Genomic DNA, 27013 nt, shown 5'->3' with positions numbered 1-27013 from the left:
TCAGCAACCCAGGAGAGCTGCTCCCAAACAGAGTATTTCAGGCCCAGAAAACACAATTGATCAGTTTTCCTACGAGAAACCACCCAGAAAACAGTCAAAATAGACTGGAGACTCTGCTCTACAGGGAAATACCTTTTCCTTCCCAAAAGTTTAGACTTCTGCTCAGCTCCAGCATCCTTCCATCCTTGCTAGACCGCTGGATCTATTTTTACCGCATTTAACACTACGGAGTTTTTTTGCTCAATGTTTGACGCATTTTCAGCCCAAAAACCCACACCACTTTTCCTGAAACAATCCCACACATTGCTTTTTTGAGTTTTAGGTTGCCCCCGGCTCAGCCAGGCCAGGTTTTCCCTGCTCTCCATGGCTTGGGCCTCCCTCCAAGCTCTTTACTGTAATGTCGTATTAATTCAGGCCAGCTTTTAGGTATACAAGATAATGAATATTCCAGACTCTCAGCGTGAGCATCTTCTGAGCGGCCACCATAAATAATTCTTCTTCCTCATTGATCTGTTTTATGTGCCTAACATCGATTCGGCCTTCAGGAGGGCTGTGACAACTTCACATCATCCCAGAGTAGCTTCTGATGTTGTCTATTGGACGTCACGAAACGTCTCTGGTATTTGCAAACGAGGCTTTGCGCACCCTGTAATTTGGTGGCAGGGAGCTTGGTGCATACCCCAAACTGGTGATGTCTCCACTGAGCTGCTCTCGAATTCAAGATCTTGCAAACCCCCCTCCGTGGCTTGAAACTGGCCGTAAGAGTTTCAAGACCGCCTCAGCTTGCAAACTGGCATCAGCCATAAGACATGGAAGAGTTTCAAGACCTCATTGACCTTAAAACGTGCTTGCAGAGCACCCAGGGGTTGAGCTGAGATGGCAGGAGACGTTAGACAGAGCTCAGCTGAGACAATCTGGGTAAAACTGTCCAAAGTGGCCCAAAACATTGATATGTATCTCTCTTTTCGGAAAAGGTCTCGTTTTGCCCTGTTTCTTGGAGACGTTCTTGCAGGTGAGCTGAGCTGACTGCCAACCCAATCCACTCAACCCAACCCAATAAACCAACCCAACCAATCAACCCAACCCAACCATCCCAGCCCAACCAACCAGATCAATCAACTCAACCCAATCAACCACTCCAACAAATCAACCCAACCCAACCCAACACAATCAACACACCCAGCAATCAAATCCAATCACACGATGGTTTATGTTGCACTGAAGAAAACAGTTAATTCCTCCAAGTTTGGGGTACAAACCGGCCCACAGGCTTGCCAGTTCCCATACAATGCTTTGGCCCTGCAACGTTTGCGAAGAAAACTACCCTACAAATGGGCTCAGGTCCATTCCTGCTGGCTTTTATGCCGAAGGTGCTTGGGAAGGTATAGCAAGGTCTACTGAGAGAAGTGCCAAGAAGGCCAGCACTATAAATTTGGGGTATGCAGTTTTTGAAGCACTCAGAGCAGCCAAGTGGACCTCCAAGATGTTGTCCAAGTGGCAGCGCTCATAATTCATTCTCCACCTGCTTGCCCCTCCCAAAACAAACACAAAAAGCATCCGGCAACTACCGTCCCAATTTACCAGGTTGTCCAGCTCGGGGTCATCACTGAAGAAGGGTTTGTGCTCCTGCTCCTGCTGGTGGACAAAGTTCTCAATGTCAACATCGAAGCTGGCTGAGGTGATGCACTCAGAGCCCTGTGTCGCCTGCTCGCACTTCTCGAAGAGCAGCGTCAGCAGTGGAAAGAGTGGGTGCCTGCAGAAGCGAGAGGGGGCCTCCGTTATTGCCACTGGACACCCCCAGACACCTGCCTACCCTGCCAGATCCCAGCCACGCAAACCTCACCTCCACCAAGCCAGCACCAAAATTAAGCCTGATCTCCCTGATGACGTGCTGGAGCTTGGTATGACTCCAGCTAGACCTTTTCCCTGCAAGATGGAAACCCCCTAAAAGAGAAGTGCATCATCCCCTCCTCCAGGTACGCTTTCTCCCCCATCTTGTTGCTTTTCTGCATCACACTGAAAGCCTGCAGAAAGGGTGCACCACTACCGCATCAGGGCACTTCCGCAGTATTTTCTGCTGGGCAAACGCTGCCCTGCTCTGCTGCACCTTGGGGGGATATCCCTGGGGGAAATCTTGGAGGTTTGGCATCATCACAGCAAAGATTTCCTCTCAGTGCTTTCCTCTGCCTTTGCCTTTTGTGCTCTCCTCCATCTTTGCATTTCGTGCTCTCCTCTGTTTTTGCTTTTCATGCTCTTTTCCATTTTTGCATTTTGGGCACCAACATCTGCCCTGAGACTGGGCCCCATGACGACCCACTCCACGAAGACTCCAGAGATCTCCTCATGCCTTGCACAGCCAAAAGCACGACCCCTAAATCTGCACTGACTGCTTTGCAGCCCATCAAGTGGCCCATTTCATCCCAGAATGTGGGTTAGTTTGAGATTGCGCATGGGAAGAGGCTGCTATTTCTATTTGCAAGCAGCTCTGTGCGACAAGCCCCCCTTTGGGAGGGCTCTGTACCACCTTTGAGAAGATCTGTGACTGCACACAAAATAAAAGAACAAAAAAAATCCACTTCTTCACCCATATCTCCCGTGAGCTCCCTCTTCCAAAACAGGCTTGCTATTCTCAGCACTCCCCGCCAATCACAACACTAAATCAGTGCAATATAAAACATCTATGTGCATCACACTCAGCATAGGAAAAACATGAAGACTAGCAGTTAGTGCAACCCTAAATGAAGACAACCCTTTCCATGCATGCAATTTTTTAAAATAGGAGTATTACCAGTGACTTGGAAGCAAGAAATGCAAAATGCTGCTGCATGGCCTGTTCCCCAGCAGCCACAGCTGCTGCACCCCAGTTATTCCCTGCATGAGCAGTGGGATTTGCGAGACCTGTTTTCTTTCCTTTGGATGATCACCCTAAAGCAACACCCCTGGGTGTTCACCATGGCATTATCAGGATTACCAGTAATATGAAATGACATAAAAAATATTATAAGACTGGGAAAAAAACAATTTTGGCCCAAAGGAGGGGCTGATGATCTCTTCCAATCTCTCCCTTTTTGTAGATCTTTTCCACATCAAGGATTATTCTCCCCATTTTCCATGTTTCTGCTTCTCGTCCATTTTGTGCGAATCCAATCAAGATGTCACAGGATTAGGGTTTGCACCCAAAAAGTAACCTCGTAGCTTATCCCTGGCACTGGAAATAATGGGGTGCAAGGTGCATGATGGGGGTTAATCCAAAGAATGTTTTCGGGCAGGAGAGGTCCTTGCTGAAAATGCCAAAACTCTTTTTTTTTTTCCCTCATTCCCACAGCAAAGCCCAAGAAGGATTTCCACAACAAGTCATATTTTGGGGCAGGACGGCAAAGCGGTAGCCAGGAACAAAAGGGGAAGAAATTTGCTTGTGCTGTAATTCACACCTGTAATTTCCCATGCACCAGCCACGTAATAATTAGGATTTCAATTGCATAATTTTGCATGCACAACATTTTGGGGTTGCCATTTCATGCTGACTCCATTTCCTCCAGGTAATTGCACTTTTATTGATGAAAAGCTGGTTGTTGGACACTTCCTCAAACCTGCCGGATTAGCTGGTGCTGAGCTGGAGACTGTCGAAGGGGTTAAACCCTTGGCTAAATCTTCATTTGCAGCTACTAATACTGCAGCATATTATAGTCTAATCTTGCCTGATCCCAGTTTAATGCAAGATTCGCTGAGCCCGGAACAGAAAACGGAGGGAGGGGGTGAGAAAAGGAGGGAAAAATTAAAAAAAAAAAAGCCTCAGCAGTCGTAATTTAGGCAGTGGCTTAGCCGAGGGATATGAAAGGCAAATTCCAGGCAGCGTTATGAATTATTGCGGTGCGAGTACCCAGCCGCCGTTTCAGTAGGTCCTCAATCGAGAGGGGCAAATCGGCCCCGAATCAGGGTGGAAAAGAGTGATTTTTAACCCGTCAAGGGGATTTATTAGCACTTGGCCACCGCCAATTCAGGTTGCAGCAGCACCCAGGGCACAGAGGATGTGGAAACTGAGTGTGGTGTGATGGGGGGTGGGAAGAGATCTCGAGCTTGTTTGGGAGGGAAAAAAAGGGAGAAAAATGAGGTGGAGGTGTAGCTGGGTTAAGGGAGAGGACCAAGGCCCCAGAGGCAGAGCAGTGTCAAGGAGCAGCAAAACCCACGTCTACCACAGGACTTGGATTTTTTTGTCAAAAAAACATAGTTATGAATAGAAGAAAAAAGAAAGCAAAATCACCAGGATGCTTCCTAACTTTCAGGCAAGCAGGATTTTCACCAGAAAGGATTTGAGGCTAGAAAATGAGGGTTTTGCAAAAGGTGATTTTGCAAGGCTGGAGGCAAGTGCCCGCTCCTTCACTCCCTTTCCCTCCTCTCCAGCCATCAGAAATAAATCTCGCCGGCGCGGATCCAGGGAGAGTTTGATCCTCGCTGGCGCCGAACAAATAAAAGGGCTGAACCGGCCTGACATTTTCCTGCAGGAGAGAGGTCGTTGGCAGCCGCTAATAAAAAGGATTTGACACGGGCTAATAAAGAGAAATGAATTCCTCTAATGGCCTAATTTTGCACATTCAGCAGCGCTCTGCTACGAGCCCAGCGGCGGGGGGGGACACACCGCCCAGCCCAGCCCCGGTTTGCAGGTTTTTTAAGAAAAAAAATAACGCAAAGGAACAAGGACATTTGCCCACTTGCAAATTCGGGGTGCCCCGAAGCCTCCCCAGTGAACCCCGCGATAAAGGCACCCTGGTGTTAAAACTGCGCCAAGTGCCTACGACCAGTGCAAAAAGTGCAGCCTACAACAAATGTGATTTGCAACAAACACAGTTGAAAAAAAAAAATCTGTAAATTTGCATTTTGCAAAAAAACGCAATATTTGCACAAAAAAAAATGCAATTTGCAAAAAATCCACTAGGTTGCAATCCAGCACACAGCAAAAAGGCTTTTTTCTTTCTTTTTCCCATGTCTTCAGAGAATTATTTCCATCCCTTTGGGGAACGTCCCCTTGTGAGCTTTTTGCCCTCCTTGCCAGGCTGGCTAGGTTCGCTCTTTGGCCCCGTTCACGGAAATTTGGAGTTTGACTGTTTCACCATGGGTGTCCTCGCGGCCAACAAATCCTGGTGGCACTGATCAGCTCCCACACAGCCCAATTCGGAGAGATTGGCTCCAACCCCCAGTTTTGAAGTAGAGTATGTATTATTAAGGCCTGGTTCGGCCTCTTGGTCAAACAGCAGCAAGTCTTGCTGGGATGCAAAGAAATGCAATTTTTGCTTTCATGTTCCTGGGTGGGGTTTTTTCGCCCAAAACAGACGCTTGTGGCTCCAATCTGGGGCAAGACAGTTGCCTGAAGGTGCCGCCTTCATGCAAAATCAAACCCAGCACCTGCTGCAACATGATAGCAATAGTTTTTGGGGGGCTTCAGGGCTTTTTTTGGTCATTTGGGGTGGTAAGGGGTTGTTTTCCCCCCATACAACCCCAGGGGGATTTCTCTGCACGTCAGGGCCCCAAGGCTACATGTGGGTGATGCATCCCTTAAGGCTTTTGTGCATCTTTTATTTTGCACTCTAGATGCTCCAAATAAAAAAAAAGAGGAATACAGAGAAAGAGAATATAAAGAAACCTTCTATCTTCCTGATAGGAAGAAAAAGCATCATGTAGAAAAAGCAAAAAAAAAAAGAAACCCACCGTTTTTGCAAAAAAGGAGGGAAAGGGCGAAAAGGAGGCATCACCTGTAGACGGCCCGTTTGTCAGCCTCCAGCTGGGCCTGGGGATCGGCGGCGGCGCTGGGCACCGGGGCGCTGCCGCCCGCCGGAGCCGAGACGTGCACGGGCTGCGCCTTGGCCGGCTGCTGGGCCGTGGCCGTCATCTGCAGGGAGACAAAATGAAACGCAGTCACGCAAGAGAAATTAAAAAGAGCATTAAAACGGAGGGGGTTATTGCAACTTTTCCCATGCCCCCTTTGGGTTTTGCAAGCACCGCCGCAGCTTTGTGGCATGCTTTTAAGTCCAATTTGCCCCGAAACGGTGCTGCTGTTGCTTTTGCACCAACCAAGCGCAACCCCCAAGCGCTTTGCACACCTGAGCGCCAACCCCAAATTTGAAAACATGCAGCTCCCAATTTGGGATAGTCACCAAAATTGCCCTGTTAAAAAAAATTAATTAGCACCTAATTACTGCTCATTTGTCCTTGGATTTCTGAGGATGCCCCTTCTCAGACCCTTGGCTGCAATTTCCCAGCGGCCAGGCTGAGAAAGCAACACCAGCTGCATTTTTCGGATGGGGGGATTTTAACATAGAGTGGACATCTGGCAAAATTTTGTGAAAATACGCATTTGCCTGGTTGCTTGGATAAACCCTCACTCAGCCTCAAGCAGGCAGCAAAAGGAAGCCTTAACCTTCCTTCATATTTCTTATATTCAGAAATATTTATAATATTTCAGCCTTAACCTTTCTCCTGCTGCCTGTTTTTTAGAAATATATATGAATGCATATGTATATATGTGCGCTAACCTGTCTTCAGCCAAACTCACCCTCCTATTCCTGGTTTTGGCATTAAGAAGCCACTTTCTCACCTGGATTAAAAGCAGCGGCTCCACGCAAACCAAGGCGGGCCCAAATCTTGGTTTTAAAATGTTTAACTTTAATATCTCCTGGCTGACCTTTCGCTGCTGCTTCAGAGTTTTTTAATCTCTTTTAGCACTCGTAATTTGGCTGGCCTCAAAGTTTTTTTTCGCTCGCTGCCTTTAAAAAATGCGGATTTATCTGCGTTTTCGTCCCCTTGCTCTTTATTTCCCATGTGCTACATCACAGAGGAGCAAATTTCATTTTTACACCCCTCTGGGGTTTTTTCTTCTCGTAGTTTGCATGCAATGGCAGGTGGATTTTGGGGGCAACCCACGAAGTTAGAGTCTCTCCAGCACTTCCTTATTTTCTACTTTTTCCTCTGCATTAATCCCATTGCCTCTGTACCTTGCTGGGCGAAAACAGGCTTTTTTTATTATTTATTTTTTGTTTTTGTTTTTGTTTTTTGGGGCTCTCGCATTTCCTCCCAGCAGTAGGGATGCAAGAAAATACAGTGGAAAAGTGTATCTTCATGGATAAAAACGTCTTGCAGTGAAAAATGCAGAGCAAAGTTTTGGATAAGGGACCCATGTCCAGGTTTTGAGCCAGAAAAACCGATTTTGGGGTCAGGAAGAGCCAAATTCTGCTTGGCCACGTGCATTTCTTGCAGTCGCACTCCCATTTTCCGTTCCTGGCGGGGCAAATCCCTCACCAAAATTAATGCTCGCTCACCGGACAAACCTCAGTTTGTGACAAAATAGGATATTCCCTTTTTTTGCCGTTTTTTCAAAGACTACGGACAAATAGGTCAATGCTAGAGAAAGAAAAAGGTGAAGGTTTGAGGGTAGAAAACCTGCTAAATCAGCAATATTTAACGCACGCCCCGTAGTGTTGTCAAAAGGCAACGTCTCACTGCCACGACGTGTGAGAGCAGCATGCCCAAAACTTCAAATTCTCAGCCCAAAAAGGTTATTCCCTTTTTTGAAATGCAGGGGAAAGGCTTCCTGCTGCCGCTTCTGGAAACCTGCAGTGGGTTTGCACCAAAAAAGGCAGGAACATCCCCAAAATCCGACCGAAATCACGCACAACCCCCCAGGTGAGCACATCAGGGTGCTGCAGCAGAGTTGCCCATGGAAAAACCTGTTCCTTGAAATAACAAATGCCATAACTACGCTCGCAAAGGGGAAGGTTATTCCAACACTTAGGGCAACGTTATACGTGAAGCTGTTTTTTTCCCTTTTTCGCCAAAAACCCACAAAATAAATCAAAACACCATTCAAATCTTCTTTCTCCAGTCCTATTTAGTGAGACAGTTCAGTTTCCCACCCGGTTACCCGGCACCTACGAGGCAGGGAGAGCAACCCCTGGGCATTTTTAGCTGGGAAAGGGATTTTCTTGCAAAATATTGGCACATTTCAGGGAGGCTGAGCATTTCCCTCGGTGCATTTCTCACTGGGAAAAGCACTTCATTGCAAAATATCAGCACTGTTTGGTAGGCTGGGCATTCCCCTTAGTGCATTTTTAGCCTCGAAAGGAACTTTATTGCAAAATTTCAGCACCATTCAGGGAGACTGAGCATTTCTCTTGGTGCATTTTTCACCTCGAAAGGCACTTTATTGCAGAATAGTGGCACCATTTGGGGAGACTGAGCATATCCCTCGGTGCATTTTCAGCCTAGCAAGGCAATTTATTGCAAAATATCGGGCACTGTTCACAGAGACTAGTTCGGCTGGGCATTTCCCTTGGTGCATTTTTAGCCTGGAAAGGCACTTTATCGCCAAATATCAGCACCGTACGGGCAGATTGAGCCTGCAGGGCATTTCCCTTAGTGCATTTTTAGCTGGGAAGGGCATTTTATGGCAAAATAGCAGCCCTGTAGCAGGGGGATGTACCATGCAGCGAAGGGAGTCCGGGGGGGATTTTGGGGTGTCCCGTGAAGGTTGGGGGGGGTCCTGTGGGTGCTGCGGGACACTCACCTGTGGAGTGTCCTGGTAAGGGGGAGGAGGCACACTCTGGGTGGCCATCATTGTCAGAGCCGGCGCCGGGGAGACATGGTGCATCCTGGGTGGGCGTCACATCGAGAAGCTGCGGGTAGAAGAAATGCAGTGGAGTTAGCCCCCCCCAAAACAGTCTAATAAAAGAAAAAAAAGGAAAAAAAAAGACAGAAAGAAGAAGAGACATCTGTTGTTCCCCTTCCTGTGAGCCCCACTGCAAATCACATCCGCCCACTCAACCCCTCGCAGTGATGCAGAGGGCTCCCTCCCATGCCAGGGGCAATTTTTGTTGTCTCGTACTCTTTTTTGTTGGTTTTCATTCCTTTTTATTGAATTGAGATTCTCTGGCGCATCGCGGCAGCCCTGCCGCTGTGGGCTGCGGCTCGCAAGCCCAGACATATTTCCAAAATTCAATTGCATCTAGAGGAGCAGTGTCTAGCCACAAGCACGCTGAGGGCACTAAAATCAATCCCCACAGACCATCCTACCTAGAGGATCCTTCACCACAAGCTGCCTCGACCAGCCAGAGAAGACAATTAAAAATGAATACAAGTGACAAGATATATCCCTCCAAAATTCTCCCTGAACAGGCCCTGGAGCATGCAAATACCTACATGGATGACACAAGACCATGCAAGACCTACCTGGATGCTCAGACCCTCCAAGCAAAATGTCCCCTGAAAATTCTAAGATTATTTGATGCCCATGATCATTATTTAAAGATTATGTGAGGGATTTGGGAGGAAAAATGCATTGGGGAGAAGAGAAGAAGGTGGCTTGCATGGAGACACTGCCTGCACAGAGGACAGACAAGGGCAGAGCTCTTGGAAATGATGGTTGCAATCAATGAAGCGCATTGTACTTCCACCACATGAACCCCAGTGCACGGATGACTTCGTTTTCCACTCCTCATGCCTGTAACTGTGGTGTCCAAGTGGGGATTCCCATCCCTTTTCTAATTATTCCTTACAATCTTGAAGTGGGAAGGAAACTCAGAAATGCAAAAGCTTCTGTTTCCCTACATCACACCAAAAATAGCCCTCTTTGCCTTTGGCCACCATGGAGTGCTGTCTGCCGGCGTTACTAGCTCAAGTCCCAGGAGGGATCTATTTTGAGAATCTACCTCCACTTACCTAACTCATGGACTCCAAGAGGTGATCTGAGACACACTGTCCTCAGTCTCTCTTGCAGAAACTTTCTGATTTCTGTAAAAATAAAGCTTTTTTTTTTGGGGGGGGGGGGGGGAGTGTCTCTTCTTTGGGTATCTTCAAGCCAGGCCATCCAGCCCCAACATGATGGGAAAGGCAGAAAGATACAGGGAAGGGACATCCTTGCAGAAAAGCTCTTGGCTGGAGCTCTCCCAAGGTTTAGACCTGGTGGCCAAGTGTAACCAAAAAAGCATGCCTTTCCAAAAAAAACCCAGCTAACTCTTTTTCTATGATATTAACAGCCATCCTCTGCCAATAGGCTTGAAAAATAAACTCGTTAGACAGCAAGGGTCATTAGGAGATGGCGATGTGAAACCTGGTAGACTAGTCCACCCTTGTCCTGAGGCATGGGTGATGTCCACTAAACCCTTGAGCTCTGCAGGAGGAAAAGTGGACCCGCAGCTGAAAAAACACACTCTGGAAGAGTCGTCAGTCTTGTTTAAAATCCTCAAAAAGCTCCGTCCTAGGTCTATCCCTAGGTGCAAGGGCTGTTATTGCATTAGGCAAGACCTGGACCAAAGTCTACGTTTTCAGGTGCATCCATTCCTTGGAAATTTGCCTTGGATCCGCCATGTTTGTCACTGCACTACTGAGTGAAAGATTTAGCAAGTTCATAACATGACCTAGGAAAATCTCCTCCAAGTCTCCCAAAAGGCGTTTCTCCCATCAAACAAAGCCACAAGTGATTTTTGGAGCGAAGCCCACTGTTTTGCCCGTTTTGCTTCGTGCAGCCCCATGGTGTCCTGTCACAAGAAGAGCCCCGGCACCCCATAAAATGGAAAGTTATGCCAAGTTGTGTTGGGAAATGCCAATTCATAGCTTTAGCACTGCTGTCTGTAATGAAAAAGCTGCTGCTTTTAGAAGAAACACTCCAGTGTAAGGTGGCAAAGTGGGGACGCCAACCCTATCCACGAAAAAGTAGATGCGATTTGGCATACTCGGCTCAGCCACTACCAGCATCTGGGGACAGATTGCAAACATTCTGCTCTTCTTCCCAAGACCTCTCCGCTGGGTTTGACATCTACCAGCAGGCACCAGTCTCACGAAAACACATCGTAGCCTGCCCCCACGGAAAGCTGAGGGCTGTCTGCACAGGCAGAGCATCAATTGCTCTTTTATTCATTTTGCACAAACAAATGTTTTTTTTAAAAAAAGTAAAGTGCAATTACTTCTTGCTCACTTTGCCCCGGCATCCAACATCCCATGAACCAAACGCTGGAAAGACAGCAAATGCAAAGTGCTCAGCAATTTATTACAGAGTGTGGAGCAGTCCAGGGCCCAATTTAATTGCCAAATACAATATAACCCATTCGCTAAATAATCAAGACTTTACAGGTTTGGATTTGTTTAGGGAATTGGACGTGTAGTCAGTGTGAAAATAAAGAAACGTGAGAGGCCTTCGTTGCTGATAGTTCCGTGTTTTGGGGCTCAACCAGCCTGAAAAGGGCATGAGAGAGCTGCAGTGATTTGCTGGCCTTTTAGGTAATAATTTTATGCAATAATCTGTATTTTTACCCCTTTAAATCAGTTTACAGGCTATTTCCAGGTTGATTTGTCTGAAGAAACAGAAGACATGGAGCAGGGTGACACCGAACGCCACCAGCCCCTTATGGATCTGCTCCACCAAATGGTTGAATTCCGGGCAAAGAGCAAATATTTGGAGCCTCGGCCCCCCCCCCAAAGAAACTGTGAGCAATGAAGCTGAAAGACCTTTGATAAAGGCTCTCTCATTTCCGGAAACAGCAGCACTTTATATTTTGGCAGCAACTGAAGAGCAAAGTGTCCTAAATTTCCTTCGGAAATAAAATTGTTTCAGCTACCATTGCAATATTGCCATTAAGTTGGAAATGTATTTCCCAAAGAGCTTGAGTCTACCTTAAAGAGTCACAGCCAGGATAGATTTTTCTGATGCTTTTTTGCCAGCAGTATATTACCTCCTCTTTCAAATAAAAATAATTAAAGACTTGAGCTGAGAAGTCATTTTTCAGTGCAGTCACTGATGCCTCAAAACATTTAAAAACTCAAGGTATCTCTGACAGTCGTCTGCCATTACAAGGCGAAAAGGAAATACTCTCTGACCTGCCTGATTATCAAAATAGCTATAAAATAGTATTAGAAGTATCACCGAACACAAAAAAATGACATTGTTGGACTATGTGTTATCATATAGAGCTAATAATGTTAACATCAGTTTTGCAAGACACAACTCTCTTTTTCTAAATCAACGGAAAATAAGCGGGAATCCTTTTTCTAGCTAAATCACCGGCTTCTCCACTGCAGCAAGACCAGCGAAGATAAGGGAAGATCCAACACAGGAAATCATATGAGTGAAGTTTTCAAGCACTTTTCCGCATCTACCCAAAATTTCAGAATTATTAGAGACATCTGTTTTCCCCTCTTGCACACGGAAACTTTGAGGCATGTCCCCGGGAGATGGTTATGCATAGTCTGCGTTTGAAAATGTTTTCCAGTTATTAGAAGATATTTTTGCATATTAGTAGAAGATCGCCTTTCTAAAGGCTTTTTTTTCTTTAAGTATAATAAAGACGGGATGGAGTAGCGTTTCCAGTGATGGCAGGTGAGTTATGCTTGAAGTTTTTAATGTTACAGTCTTCACAGCGGAACAACTGGGTTTGTGTATGCTGAATTTTATGATATATGCATTCATTATATGAATATATATAAGTTAAAATGAAGAAATATCGCTGATGGAAAGGAACAAGCACCTCCAGAGGACCATATATCTCACTCGGAAATGTAAGTCGAAGACAGATTCACCCTCTGCGGGTGACAATGTCTCTCCACTGACCATAAAGTGAATCTGGAGCAACTATCTCACATTTGAACATCTAATTTTTATGTGCTGAAATGAGGCCACATGCAGTTCACCCCCACATTTTCTCATTTCTGATGGAAAAAACGCTGCAAAGGTTACCAGCTTTCATCAATAAAAGAGCGAGCGGCCCTCTTTTGGGCGAAGCCATCAGGGATAACAGCCGTATTAAGCCTCTTTATATGCTTTTTGGCAACGGTAAGAGCCACTTCTTCCTTGCTGTTGAGTCTGCCTGGCATGTAGGGGAGGGGTAAAGTCTTCGGATTTGCCTCATCCTGCAAACAGTGCAAATTCACCAAGGAAAGGAAGGCGTGGAGTCCGCAGTCACAGCCTTGAGCTCTTCTTCAGTTGAGCATCAACCCAACTGGAAGAGCACTGAGCTCCCACCTTGCGCCAGCAGCTCTGAGGTTGAAGTGAGGATCAACGAAAGGAGCAGGAGCAAGTTGGGGCAGCTGGTCCTCCCTGGGGATGAGGATTTCCATGCCTACATCAAAGAAAATTTTGACTTCTTCTCTGTAAATCAGCCCATGAGTGCCTTGAAATGGTCTTCAGCGTCCTCGGAACTCAGCGAGAATTCAGATTCTGGGGGAGACACCATCCACTTTGTGCTGCCTGGTTCACTTCCCCCTCGCCATATTTCAGGTTTTGCATTTCCAACACTTCAAGACAGCTTCAAGCAAAACCATGCATTTAGCAAAAGCACTGAGCTCTTGGAGAAAAAGGGATTTTAAATCCCAAGGAAGGGTTTATTTCCCTCCAAGGATCGCCATATTCTGAGGTAACCGAGGCAAGCCTAATGTCTCCAGCGATTCGCAGCAGCACGCAGTATAATCCAGGCCCAGCCCCACGGAAAAAATCCCCCACTTTGGAGATTTCTCTAAAAATTGCTGCCTGCCCGGCTGCCTTGTGCTTCCTTGCCCCTTCCCCAGCTCTCCAGGGTTTGCTGGTGGCATCTTACCCTCCACCAACCATGATCATCCTCGCTTGTTTTTACACATATTCACCCTGTGCACTTAAGCAAAAATTCTGACAAGCAGAAAAACATCATTTTTTTGCAAGTTAGTCAAGGACAGCTCTCCTGTCCTTGAAAAAAAAGCATGACTGATGCGACTAAATTGCCAGAAGTGGGGAAGAATCCTGTTTTTCAAGTCATTACCCATTTTCTGGCGGTTCTCACGTCTGTGCTCCTGTGTGCTACCATACACGCTTGCATGAAACCACTCATCAGAGGATGTCAGAAGAATTAGTGCTAGAAATACTACCAGGCTGCCTAACATTTCCAGCTTTTTAGCAATCCATGGTGGCCAAATCTTCTCTATCCAACCCGTGGGAGGGTTTCCGTGCCGGAAACGTCCTTCACACTCAGCCTGGATGCCAGTTAACTCAACACCGGCCCAAAGCCAGAGTATCGTACCCTCCTTGGCATTGTATTATTGAGTATTCCCAATAAATAGAAAATGAATGGAGTCTGCATTTCTGATCCACCTTCTCCGGCTTGACAAAAAAGAGTAGGTGCGAGAGAAGGGGAGCTGCTACGGTGCATATCTGACGAGAACAACAATTACCGCGAAATAATTCCCTCCTTGCCAAAGATACCCATCACCGTCGACAACTAAAATGCTCCAGGGACATCTCTGCAACATAAACGACAGAATAAAACCCGCAAGAGCCAGTCAGAGCTTTAGTAGACAAGGTTAATGTACCTTGAACGGCAGCATTAAGCAACTTTGTTCTTTTTTTAAGTGGTGAGCTGAGATACCTACATACATTTTTAAGTGTTATTTTTATAGAGAGACACCATTAAAGTACCTCGCAAAACAAACTGGCAAAGGAAAACATCAAAGAGGCTTCTTCAAAGTAACATGAAAATACTTGCATTTTTTGTGATACAGCCCCCGGCCCAGCAAAAGTTCCCAGAAGAATGAATGGCGATTTTTTTTTTTTTTGGAGGGCAAATTGAAAAGCTTTGAAGTGAAACATAGCTCAGGATGGTAAAACTGTGCAAACTTCTTGCCGGACATCAATTGTTCAGGAGAAGTTTCTGATTTCCTTGAGAGTATTACCAAGAATAGTTAGGGGATTAATTTTCCAATAGTTCTTTACTCCGAGCAATTAATTGTGAATAATTTATAATAAGAATCTTATCTGATGCTTTTCAAAATTTCTTTTGTGCACTTAATATTTGATTGCAACCTGCTAATTCCATGACCACAAAACGTGCCCCAAACAAACATTTCCCAGATACAATGACAAAAGTCTTGCAACTTATTTGAAAACAGGTTTGTTAAAAAATATCAAAAAACATTTCCATGGGGATTTTTGGGATGCATCTTCTACAATTTCACCTTAATTCCCTGGCCATGACCAAAATTAAGCACAATCACAGATGTGGGTCATTCGAATCACTCACTTAGGGATCTTTTTTTTTATTCAGTCAGATATCCCCTCCTGACTTTTCCTTTTTTTTCATGAAAATTTAGATCACTTTCCACAGTGCTGCAACAGAGGTTGGATTTTGCTTAAAATAAGCTGCATGAGAAAATCACAGAACACGTAAAGCTTCAAAATTCAAAAGCAGATGTCTATAAACTGATGTTCAGAAGAATCATGAGGACAAAAATCAGGTTCTCCCACTTTGGCATGGTGAAGATGAGATGGTGGTCACTTCAAAAAAATAATCAAAAATTTTAAATCCCCCAAACTCCTCCTCCTAAGGAGAAGATAATCAGATACTAACTTCTGCTGAAGGATGTTTGGTGGCAAAAAAAATCAAAGGTAAAAAAAAAAAAAAATCACAGACAAAACCCTCTCTAGCTCTAAACGTTCATATAATATTTTCAAGCTCTCCATCCTCTGGTAGAGCAAAGTTAATGTGAGCCTTCTAACCATGAACAGTGTCCCTGAAGAATGGATTAAAATGCCACGTAGTTTGGGAGAAAAGTCAGGGTTTTGGAGGACTCCGCTGGCCCAATACCGGGATGGAGTTTTATTTCTAGTTTTGTCCACCTAGAGATCCTAAATCTCGCATTGGCTTCAGCACTGTTAATTTTCTCATGGGTTTTTTCCACTCAGGGGGTCCATGAGCAATCCAAGAGGCCACAGTTTTGGGTAAAAATTGAAGAGGGTGCAGAGAAGAAAATTTATCAGAGGGCCACAGCAAAATACCTGCTGCAGTCCTGAAACACTCCAATTCATTGAGCCTGTCAAAAGAAAGCTTTAGGAGGAACATGGTTATAAGGAGGCACAAGCCACTTTTCAGGTCTCCATGCTCTGAGGGTTTGCATGCTCCTGAAACTTTTGCATTGGAGAAGAACCAGTTCCACATGAGAGAGAAATGAGGAAAAAATTTAAAGCTCCAACAGTTTGTTGGTGGGTAAATTTAGATTGGAAAAGTGCAGTTTTTCTGTGTTTCTGGAATCTCTTGATTCAAGCCTAGACAGTAAAAGGGATACAAAGGGATAAAATCTCGGAATTGAGACAAAGTGAGCTGGATGCTATTAACTTCAGCTGAGAAAAAGCAACAGGAATTTGACAGGATTTGAGAATATAGATCATTGTACAAGCTTTGCAGAGAAAACAGGACTGCGTGAGGTTGACCCCGGTCACCAGAGTTGACTAGGATATAGCTGGGACCCTTCCCAGCGAGGAAAAAGCCCTCAACCCAATTGCATGCCCATACTGGGCGAAAGTGGCCTGTCAGCAAGACGTGGAGTTGTGCAAGACGAACAACGCAGCTCCCTCAGAAAGGTTGGAGGGCTGCCGATAAAACTACATGTATCTGTGCAACACCAAGCTCTTGTTCTCTCTCCTCCCTAGCTCTTCGTCGCTGGTTCACCAATGTACTCTCCTATTAAAACCCACCAGAGCTGTGAAGGTGGCAAACACCTTCTGAACCTCCGTGCAAGATGCCTGGGGTGAGTTTAATACAAGTCCCAGCCTTTCTCTCTTAAAACATCCTTAAAAATGACTTCTGTGGATTAAAGCCTTCATTGCGTCCTAAGAAAATGCCCCAGAACCTCTTGAGGCTGAACCAAAAAGACCACAAAACTGCTTCAGAGCTGATATTGCTCAAAATGGAAGAACTGAGATGATAAGGGAGATCGATAGTCACATCTCAACAAATATGAAGCCAACCTAATTTTTTGCCGCAGGGCTTTATTTTGGCCAAAGGCGATATCTGACAAAGACTGAGCTGCTGTGAAGAGCCTCTAGAACATTTTGACCCCCAAGATCCTGAACAGCAGACAACGGTGCCAGTGGTTGAGACCTCATCACTGAGGTGCTCTGCAGGAAAAGGAAGACTGAGGTCAATAAACAATATGAATTTTGGAGAGAAGCCCTACCACTAAAACAAGAGGCTGGAGGTAAGTATGGGTCTTGGATGAAAGAGATGTTCTGAAGACAGCAGATTTGCGCTTTTCTGGTGTGCACCACTGACAAATGCAGCGTCAGAACTGCTGATTCAAGGACTGGCTGCCAAGAAGGAAGTCTCTTAAATACAGTCCTGCCCATCAAGAAGCTTTAAAGTTAGCCATGTTTTTTGGTCCCAAACTGGCTGGTTACAATTTTGTAGCGCTTTGCAAATCTTCAGGCAGGCGCAAACATTGTAAAGCATGCCTTCCAGCCTACAAACTGCTATACTCCGCGATTCAAGTTTTGAGTGGTTTTGCTTTCAGTTTTGGTGCAAAGCTCCCAATGCTCCTGGAAGGAATTGCAATGCACTGCACCGTGTGGCTGCAAGAGCCACACCATTCACACAGTGCTATGGAGATAAGGAGGGATACTGCACCGATAAAACCCTTTCCTTACATAAATCTGCCTCTTTTCTTGCTTTATTCCACTAACGTATTTGCAAACGGCTGTTTTTCCTTACGGAGAGGGAAAGAAATCCCTTTGGAGCCGGCTGTTTTCCTCCTTCCCATATGGCAGATAAATCAGAGCTCTCTACTAGCAACGTTACAGCTTGCGTCCCTCTCCCATAGCTCACTAGTTCTTCTCGGTCTTATCCTCCTTGCTGAAATTGGTGTGAATTCCCTTCTAAAATGCAAAACTCTCGACAAAAAATGGCTTTGAGGACCAGAAGGCATGGTGAGATCTTCCTTTAAGAAAAGACAGGCCAGGCTTTCCAGCATTGCCTGAGTGCCTTCCCTGTCTGAGCCCTCATCTACCAAACCACAGTTTCTGCTCCCAAAAATTAACCCACAACACAAATAATTGCAACACGACCTGCTAGATTAATTGCACCAGTTTAAACACCTTTCTTTGCACATTTGAAGGCAATTTTCAGTCTCTTGACATCCTCCATGACAAAAGACTGGTTTGAGGTATTGCACGGTTGACTTACACAAAACATCAGCTAATTAGGGAATTACAGGTAGTTTTGAACTCCCTTAATTATGTTTAATATTTAGCATGCTGTCTCCTGTGTTTACTCCAAATTTTGGACCATGCAATACGTGAGATGGAGTTAAAAGCCTGATCCAAACTCGACATGAAGGGAATTAGGGACAAAGAGGACCAGGGAGGAGTTCAGGATTTGAGAAGGACATGCCAACTTGCTGGGCCCTGGCGACGAAAGGGGCAACCTAGCATCTGAGCTGCCCCTCCACTGATGTATGGGCTGCAGGGGGAGAAAACACAAAAATGCCTGGAAAATGGGGTGATATACGCACAGGGTGGAGAATGCCAAAGGGACCCCAGTATTTCTCACAGGATGAGGTCTTCAGGATGGATCATTTCTACCCGTTATTAACCACTTGAAGCAATGCCTGAAGCAGCTTCTGGTCCAGGACAGGATTTAGACCCATGCCCAATGTCACATCTTTCTATACCTTGACGGGTCCCTGTCATGTCTTTCTGTACCTTGACACAAGCCCGACGTCACTTCTTTTCACCTTGACACATGCCCAACACCACATCTTTCTACAACGTCACATCTTTCTATACCATGTCTGGTGTTCACACTATGGAACTGCCGGCATGGTTTGCTGAGGAGAAACCTTGGTTTTCCTGCTGGGGAGGCTTCTCAGGCTAGGCCATGCTGTCCTTGCATGCGCTCGTGTCCTCTACAGGCTTAGCTTCCTCTAAAGGAGGAACCCAACACGCCCACCATGCCTGGTGGGGTGCCAAGCCCTTCCATGCAAGCACCAGGCAGCTCACTCTGAAATACTCGTGGATATGAGCAAGGGAAGAAAGAGGGAATCAAGGCATGGAGTTTCCCCGAGGAGTCCACAGAGTGTTACGTAAGGGAGTATCAATACCAAGCCCCCACAAACGCACCTGGAAAAGTGATTTCCAGGTGTGCCCAACTTGTAACTTGATTCTTCCCCCACAGAGAAAGCAAGGTGCCCTGTAACCCAGCAGAGGGCAAACACAGCGCTGCCTTTCCTCAGATTAAAACCTCGGTCCTGCAGGACAAGCTGAGACTCTCTTATTAGGAATGGAACAAAATCTGGAATAACATAAAATTTAGCCTCATGCCCTGTTGGTAGATCCTTAATCCTCTTTGTAGGTTGGTGGCCAGGGAAGGTCATAGCCAAGAATGAGGGCTGAAAGGGCAGAAAATAATCCTGCCGTTATTTGACAGCATTTATTTAAAGGGCTTTCAGAGAGGCAAGAAGGGGCTATTCAAAGCAAAGACACGAAAAGAAAGGTCTCATCTTGTGCTGTGCCCTGCCGTGAGTCAAAGGAAGCTTCACATCAGCTGAAAGAGCACAAATAGCTTTTTGGTTTTTAACCTGAGATGTGCCCACCCTAATCCTTGCTGATTTAGGATGCACCTTTTAAGGACATTTACACAATCTGAAGGCTGCACCTCTGTTTTCAGGCTAAATGCCAGGCTTTGTTCAATGACCAATGTTGTTTTCTATCACTTCTTTAGATGGAGCAAAGGAAACTTGCAGAAGACAGGTTTGCATTTTCTTTGTCAGCCATTGAGTGCCTACAGTTTCAGCACAAAATAGACAAATTTGGCACTTCATCAGCCCCAGAGTGCAGCGTTTTGTGTTGAACAAAGAACTGTTAGACCCTTGTTTTCACATGCAACTTATTTTACGGTCTGCGTTGAAGTTATTTTTAACCAGTGATGATTTCTCACCAGGTCATATCCTACTATCTCCCAAAATTTCACAGTGATAACATCCCCTATTTAGGGGCATTTTTGAAAAGTCTGTGTTTTTCTCAAGGCCGGCCGGTTGCAGGACTCTTTCAACGCACTTATGATAGCTGAGATTTAAAGAAACAAATCAGGCTCTGCACAGCCTGATTTCTTTAAAAAAAAAACAAAAAACTACAAACCCTGCTACTATTAGCCAGGATTTTGCTCTTTTCCCCTTTAAAAATGCACACTGCATTGTCCTTCTTATATTGTCCTCCTCCCAAAATCCAGTGGCCCGATCTGTGTGATGCTCCTGACTAACGCATTTCACTGCACGAATGAACACTGCCGGGTGCAGGAGGAGAAGGGGTGTTATAATTACACCCATCCTGCTTGTAAAGTGATTGCCTTCATGCATTTACTTGTCCAATTAATAGAAAGCAGAGGAGCAGCCTTACTTTTTGGGGGGTGCTCTGGGAGCCGGCTGTCCTGCAAATGCCTCCCCTCTGCCAGAAAAGCAAAACTTCTGGGTATCAGTCACGAGCTGGAAAAAAAGATGAAATATGAATTAATATTAAGGCTGAATTTTTCCGTGCCATAGGGAAGGTCTTTCAACAGCATGAATGAAGCCATCGCAGGCTGCCTGACGAGCACATGTCCACTCTTAACGCACTTTTTTGCAGGGCAGTGGGGGAAACCACGGAGAGTGCATAAAATGGGAGGATCTAGGTAAAAATGCAGGGGGGATGGCCCCAGGAGGTGAAAGCCTGACTGGTGCTAAAGCTAGGCCAGCAACCTTGGGTGAGGTCCAAGTATCTCCAAGGAAGGGCAAAAACCAATCCGATTTTTAGAGGCCAAATCAAGATAGGTATGGAAAAAGTGACATAAATGGTGACTCCATGAATGAGATGTTTTTGGAAGCCCTCCTACAGCAATTACTCTAGGAAAGCTACTTAAAGCTATACAAAAATGTTCCTAAAGCACCAGCAATGCCAAGCAATGTAGATTTACACGCAGCGAGCCTTCTCCTCTCGCAGGTGATCCTGGATCTGATGCTGGCCCAAGCTGGTCACCAGTATTTCCGTGGCGCCTGTGGGGATGAAGGGCGATGTAGTGCCGTCCTGTACAGGCAAAGAGACGCTTTCTGTTCCTCAGGGATGGGCAAGGGTGGCGGGATCCCCGGCAAGGCCTCTCACGTGGGATTAGCGGTGCAACCTGCAAAGGAGAAATCAAGGGAAAAATAGGTGAAGTAGCCCAGCCATTTTGCACCTGGTCATTAATTATAACTTAAGCTAAGGTGTAAGTGTGCTTTCACACGTCGACCTAGATAGTGTTAGCTAGGAACGAGAACTTCCATCACAGCATTCTCTGCAAAGCAAGGGGCTCCCTCCCAGATTTAATATGCAAATCTTGTTCTTGCTCTTTTTTCCCATCCCGGGAAGGCGCGAGGCATGCTTTTTTTTGGCAGGTCCCACAGCCCAGATGCACCCAACTGACAAGGGTCACTGCAAGGCAAAGGACCTGCCTTCGACACGCATGTGCAGGCACGTGCAGGCATGTGCATGGTGTCAGGGCAGCAGCACCGGTCCCTCTCTCATCCAGCAGTTTGCCGATGAGGGTTTGAGGAAAGGCGCGTTCAACATTTTTCTCATCTGTGTCCCCCTCTGTCATAAGATCAAAGCAAAAAAAGCAAGGAAAAATCAGTCTTTTCCTAAAAAGCCAATTAAATGTGGGGCAGGGCTGATACCTCACAGGGACAATGGTCCAGGGGAAGTACAGGGTTGTCCCAGATGTGCATTTCCAGACTCTAATAAATTGTCATTTCTTTCTTTCTTACAATTCTCAGTGTAAGTGTCCTAGTTTTTGAATTTTCCAGCTTTAGGGCAATTGCAACTTTTCAATGATTTTAAATCCAAAAGCGTTGAGGCCATAGCAATTTTAATCGTGGCTTAAAGACACCGCAGCCACCATACAGATGTTGTGAGAAACGAGTTAGGCTCTGACATATACATGCTTCGATATACTTCACCTCTAGAGAGCTCTGCAGATCTCCAATATACATCTGATATATGTACGCCTTGATGTACATCACCTCAAGGGACCTCCTCAGATCTCTGATATCCACCTGATATATGCACACTGATGCAATATATGTCTGGTATCTCTACCTTGATATACATCACCTCTCCACGGCTCTTCAAGTCTCCAATAGTTGTCTGATACATGTACCTTGATATATATCATCTCTAGAAACCTCCTCAGGTCTCTGATATATATCTGAAATATGTATACCTGGATGTTCATCACCTCTAGAGAGCTCCTCAGATCTCCAGCATTTGTCTGATATATATACCTAGTTGTACATCACCTCTAGAAAGTGTCTCAGATCTGATATACGTCTGATATATCTACCTTGATGTACATTACCTCTAGAAAGCTCCTCAGATCTCTGATATATGTCTGATATATCTACCTGGATGTACATCACCTCTAGAGAGCTCCTCAGATCTCCAACATTTGTCTGATGTATGTATGCCTTGATGTACATCACCTCTAGAGATCACCTCAGATCTCTGATATCCACCTGATACATGCACCTTGATTCAATACACGTCTACCTTGAAATAAATCACCTCTCTAGAGCTCCTCAGATCTCCGATATAAGCCTGACATATAGACCTGAATTATGTCACCTCCAGAGAGCTACGCCTCTCTGGTGAGTCCCTATCTCCCTTTCTAACCAGGGACCCAGAGAGTCCTGGTTCGCCGTCATATGGCAGCTCCCCAAAACACAGCAATAAACGTACCAAAGATAATGGTTTCCCCTGGTTTTAACTCCTTCCCCAACATATCACAATAACAATGCATTTTCTTGCCCTTGTACACTGATCGCAGCCAGGAGATCTTGGAGTCAAAGCCCGAAAGACATGGGAAAATGTGAAGGAGCGCATTGGAAGTGCCATTCCTGGAAACCTAGACATTACTGAGGCTGTTGGCCAAGGACAGATATTGGAAGCAACCAGGTGATGCTGGCGCACAACTGGGCGCTGACAACGCAGAAGAGACCCCAGTTGGCACAGCGTGTTTCAAGGAGATGGCCCACAGTAGCACCAAGCTTTCCCACACTCTGAGTGGATGTTCTGACATCTGCTCTTTGTGCAATATTTACTCTTTCTATTCAAAAGATGGACCAAACCCCCAAACCTGGAAAGTCTGATGAAGGGGATGAAAGGGCAGAGTGCTCTTGACTTCTCAAGCAGGTCTAGGTCCCTCAGAGAGGCTTAGATACTTAATCCGGGCTGCACGAAACGCTCAGGCGGGGCTCAAGTCCAAAACCAAAAAGGTAACTTAAATATCGTAAGGATATTTATGATGGGAATAAAAAAATCTACAGGCTCAGGCTTCAAGGAAGAGCATGTGTGGGTGCTCAGGTCAACTACACATCAAGCATCTGGGACTACTTGTCCTGACACTGCTGTGAAGAGCTTGCATTTCGCCCCAGAGTCTTGTCGCTGTGAAGACTTTTTCCTCCCCTTGGAGAGATTTTTGTCATTTGGGCTTGCTGCATACGCAAAACTTACCTTTTTAATTGTGTAAGGAAATGCAAATTAAGCTAATTTTTATGATTGGAGGACCCGAATCTGTAGCTGTGTATCGGCAATATATCCAGACACCATGTTGGTAGCTGCAAGAAAAACTATCTAGCACTCAACCCCTTATTTTTAAGCTCCGGCAAAGCAAGAAGGCTTTCTTCTGGCGTGTCATCTTCTTGTTTCCAGCGTGAGCAGGTAGCAATACTTTGAACGTCAGCGGTTCGGAGGTGCGAAGCTGTAGCTATGGGTATTTAACAAAGCATTTGATGCTGGCCCCTCCAAATTAAGCCAAAACAACGAGTGATGCAATCGCTAATAACGATTTTGCTGGATTGCACATGGCGGGCCGGGAGTCGAGCTGAGCCTGGAGAAGAGGATCTGCCTGGCAAGGGGCATATGGCCGCAGTTCCACAAAGCCCAGCGTGCCCATGGGTGCACATCTGGGCGTGCGCCAGCAGCGGCCAGGGAACAAAGGCAGCTTCACGCCACTGCGCTGATAAATAATAGAAAGCCGAAGTGGCCCGCAGAAGTGGCACCACACTGTTCAGCCTCGGGCAAAACGGAGGAAAATTCGGTGCCCATGCGGTCTGGAACAGTGGGATTAATAACACATCAATTTTAATGCGGGGAGGGGGTTCACCCCCCCTTTTTTTTTCTGCTTCACAAACAGCAAAGTGAATGTTTGAGCATCTCGGCAGGGGGTTAATGAGGACTCTGATTAGTTATTCAGATTTGCCTGCGCTGCTCGGGTGGGGGAATAACGGGAAAGGGTTTGCAGCAAAGCTCTTAAAGACGACCTGCTCTGCTTCCGCAGCAACTCCAGCCCCTGCAGCCGCCGGTTTCAGGATGCTCACAGAAACTGAAACCGAAAGCCCCAGTTTTTGCAGGGAAAAGCTCATTTTTCTATCATTTGTGGGGATGAGAAAAGTCACCGCGATAGAATATATGTGGGGACACACTGATTCATATAAAGAGTTGCGAGAACATTTTCGCGTGTGCATGTGAAAAATGAACTCTTGGGCGCCTTTAATCTAATTTCTGTCCAGGTGCAGTTTGACCTGACTATTTACGTGTCATACAATATCACATTCATGTCACAATACAACCCAAAAGGATGCATACACGGATGCACACAAGGATAGATGCATGGATACACTGGGTGGATGCCCGCATGGCTGGATGCACTGGACACATGCAGGGATGCACTGGATGAGTGCATGGGTGCATGGATGGATGCACTGGATGCGCTGGAGGCACTGGACGTGTCTATGGATGCATTGGATGTATGGATGCGTTGGCTACGTAGCTGCATTGGATGCATATATGGGTGCATGGATGGATGCACTGAATGCACAGATGGATGCACTGGATAGATGCATGCATGGACGGATTCATGGACAGAAGGAAAAGGCTTTTATGGGGGGACATAATATTTTTACGAACTTTTTCCCTGCCACCACCAGCATTTACTAAAGGTAGAACAAAAAAAAAAACAACCTTGTTGGAGCCCTCCTCTGGGGAAAGGTCTCCTGCGTTCTCCATCGGTGCCTGGGTACGTCAAAACCCAATCCTCCTCTAGGGTCCCGTAAACATTTTTCGCAAAGCCCAGCTGGATGAGCTCAACCACAATTGCTAGGGTCCACCAGAGCTGCAAAAATCACTGCAGAAATCACATCTAGCCACAGGCCTGCAAAAATGCAACATCTTCCGCTATGGTGTGAGGGTTTTTGCAACTAATAAAGCACTTTATTTCCTTGTACAAAATTCAGGACTTGCCTCATTGCTCCTCAGCATAGAAATATTTTAAATGGGTTTTGCTTGCCTGGCCCAGCATAATTTTGGGTTTATTTCTGGCTTTACGCCTGTGTTTTTCACCTGCATCAAAAAAAGGTAGCGATCAGCAAAACAAGCTGAAAAACAGACGCTTGAGAATAAGCCTAAGCAAAACAGTGCTCAAAAAGGCTTGAAGGATGATGCCAGAGTGGCATTTTGTGGCTCTACAAGCTATATTTGTCAAACAAACCAGACATCGCTTCATGTAATCGCCATCGAGATGAAAGCCATGGTCAGCAATGCATGGAGGATTGTTAGGCGAAGGAGGTCTTCTTCCCAGGCAGCATTGGAGGGGAAAACCAAGATATGAAAACAGCATGCAAGGAGATAGATTTAAAAATGTCACCTGCTGCAACAGCATCTTAAAACCGCTATCTTAAGGGAAAGACGGAGCCACACATTGGCTTTTTCCACGACGACATGTGCTGGGGTCAGCAGCTCTCATGTCGCAGCTCCCAACCCCACTCTGCCGCTAAAGAGACTCTTCCCTGGGATCGTTGCCATATGCTTTGTTTTCGTTTTAAACCGTACGTTAATTGTTCTGAATTAACTGCTCCAGCTGGAGGAGCAAACGAGCAATTTGCAGCCTTAAGCTAACGCCCAACTTAGCTGAAGTGATTTAAGTTTCGGGGGAAAATCTTGCCTTTCTGGCTGCAGAGCGCAAGATGGAACGTTCACCAGCAGGTCCTGAGCAGCTGTGCTTGGCTAAAAAGAGCATTTCCACAAGGATTAATGAGCCCGTTCAGTGGGAACCGACACTAGGATATGGCCATGCACAGAGGCAGGAAAGTAGGAAAATCAGAAATTAAGAAATCTTCGCACTTGGCTTTGCTTTAGAGAAATATGAGTAGAAATACAAGCCGCTGTCTTTGCTGCTGGGCAATCCAAGGACTGCAGGGAGGGCTCCTAAGTGTTTTCTCTCAGCATGTTTTTTGTATTGCCTTTACATTTTTTCTTAAAATTTGCACCCTTGCAAAAATAAACCACAATATTCTTTCAAGCTCTACCCCTTCGCCCTCTTTCATCTTTTTTTCCCCTCTTCTTTTGTTTGCTGCTAGATATAGGAGGTGAGGAAGAAATCCCCTGGGGATTACTGGTTCACGAGCCTGGACATTCACCATTAAAGGATGTGTTTTCTAAAATCGGCATTTTCATTGAAAATAGTGACTATTTTTAATCATTTCTGACACCAGCATGCAGTGAGGATTCACAAAGCAAAGCCTGTCTCCCACCTCGCTGTCTTGCGACGCCCAATTTGAAGAGAAACAAAAGGTGCCAATAGCCAAGAGGGCTCTTCTCAAAAATGTAATTTCTCCGAAGAGAATGAGTAACTGGTGGGAAACGCAAGAAAAAGAGGTCTACAGTGATGACTGAGCATGTGCCGTGGTAATGAGGGGAAAGTCTCTGCTGTCCTGGTCCAGGTTGAGCTGGGAGTCAATGGCCATCGACCTCAATGGCTTTCGGAAGGTACCGGGGATGGGTCCGTAGAGGAGCTATGACAGAGATGGAGTCGGGATGGAGTCATGATGGAGTCCTCGCTATCAACAGGGCAAGAAAACGCATCGAAACACTCAAATTTTGGGACATCTTGCCCCAATGGCGCTGAGGATCGAGCTCCGAGGCGATGGGTAATGGGAGGTCCCAGCCACTGGGATCCTCAGGGCCAACACTTGCTCCCTGGAGGCATCCCAGCATGTTGGAAATAACAGGGAAAAGCCACATGCTTTGTCAGCTTGCTCACCAGCACCATCAGGAGCGGCCGACCTCAACAAAAGCCCAAAATTCAAGGCAGCCAGGCAGAAACGGCAGCCCACCGCAATTCCCAGCGCGCCCCCCTGTTACGCAGATTAATCTGTCTCTTGATGGAGAATTCCAATT

The 27013-nt window shown here is 45.9% G+C and overlaps 1 protein-coding gene across 10 annotated transcripts in view; it reads right to left on the bottom strand.

The window, feature by feature from the left end:
* The window catches only part of PKNOX2 (PBX/knotted 1 homeobox 2), a 94331-nt gene that overhangs the window by 14515 nt on the left and 52803 nt on the right, over nucleotides 1-27013 (bottom strand). For all 10 annotated transcript variants that reach the window (XM_068916639.1, XM_068916640.1, XM_068916641.1 and 7 more), the window contains 5 exons: nucleotides 20721-20924; nucleotides 20168-20253; nucleotides 8555-8663; nucleotides 5748-5884; nucleotides 1582-1753 (listed from right to left, as the gene is read on the bottom strand). In XM_068916639.1, the coding sequence (XP_068772740.1) occupies nucleotides 1582-1753; nucleotides 5748-5884; nucleotides 8555-8638 (393 nt within the window). In that variant the 5' untranslated portion in view covers nucleotides 8639-8663; nucleotides 20168-20253; nucleotides 20721-20924. The remainder of the gene's footprint in view (nucleotides 1-1581; nucleotides 1754-5747; nucleotides 5885-8554; nucleotides 8664-20167; nucleotides 20254-20720; nucleotides 20925-27013) is intronic.

Source organism: Struthio camelus, chromosome 22, assembly GCF_040807025.1.
Source record: "Struthio camelus isolate bStrCam1 chromosome 22, bStrCam1.hap1, whole genome shotgun sequence".
Lineage (NCBI taxonomy): Eukaryota > Metazoa > Chordata > Aves > Struthioniformes > Struthionidae > Struthio > Struthio camelus.
This window is presented reverse-complemented; position numbering and strand designations above follow the sequence as displayed.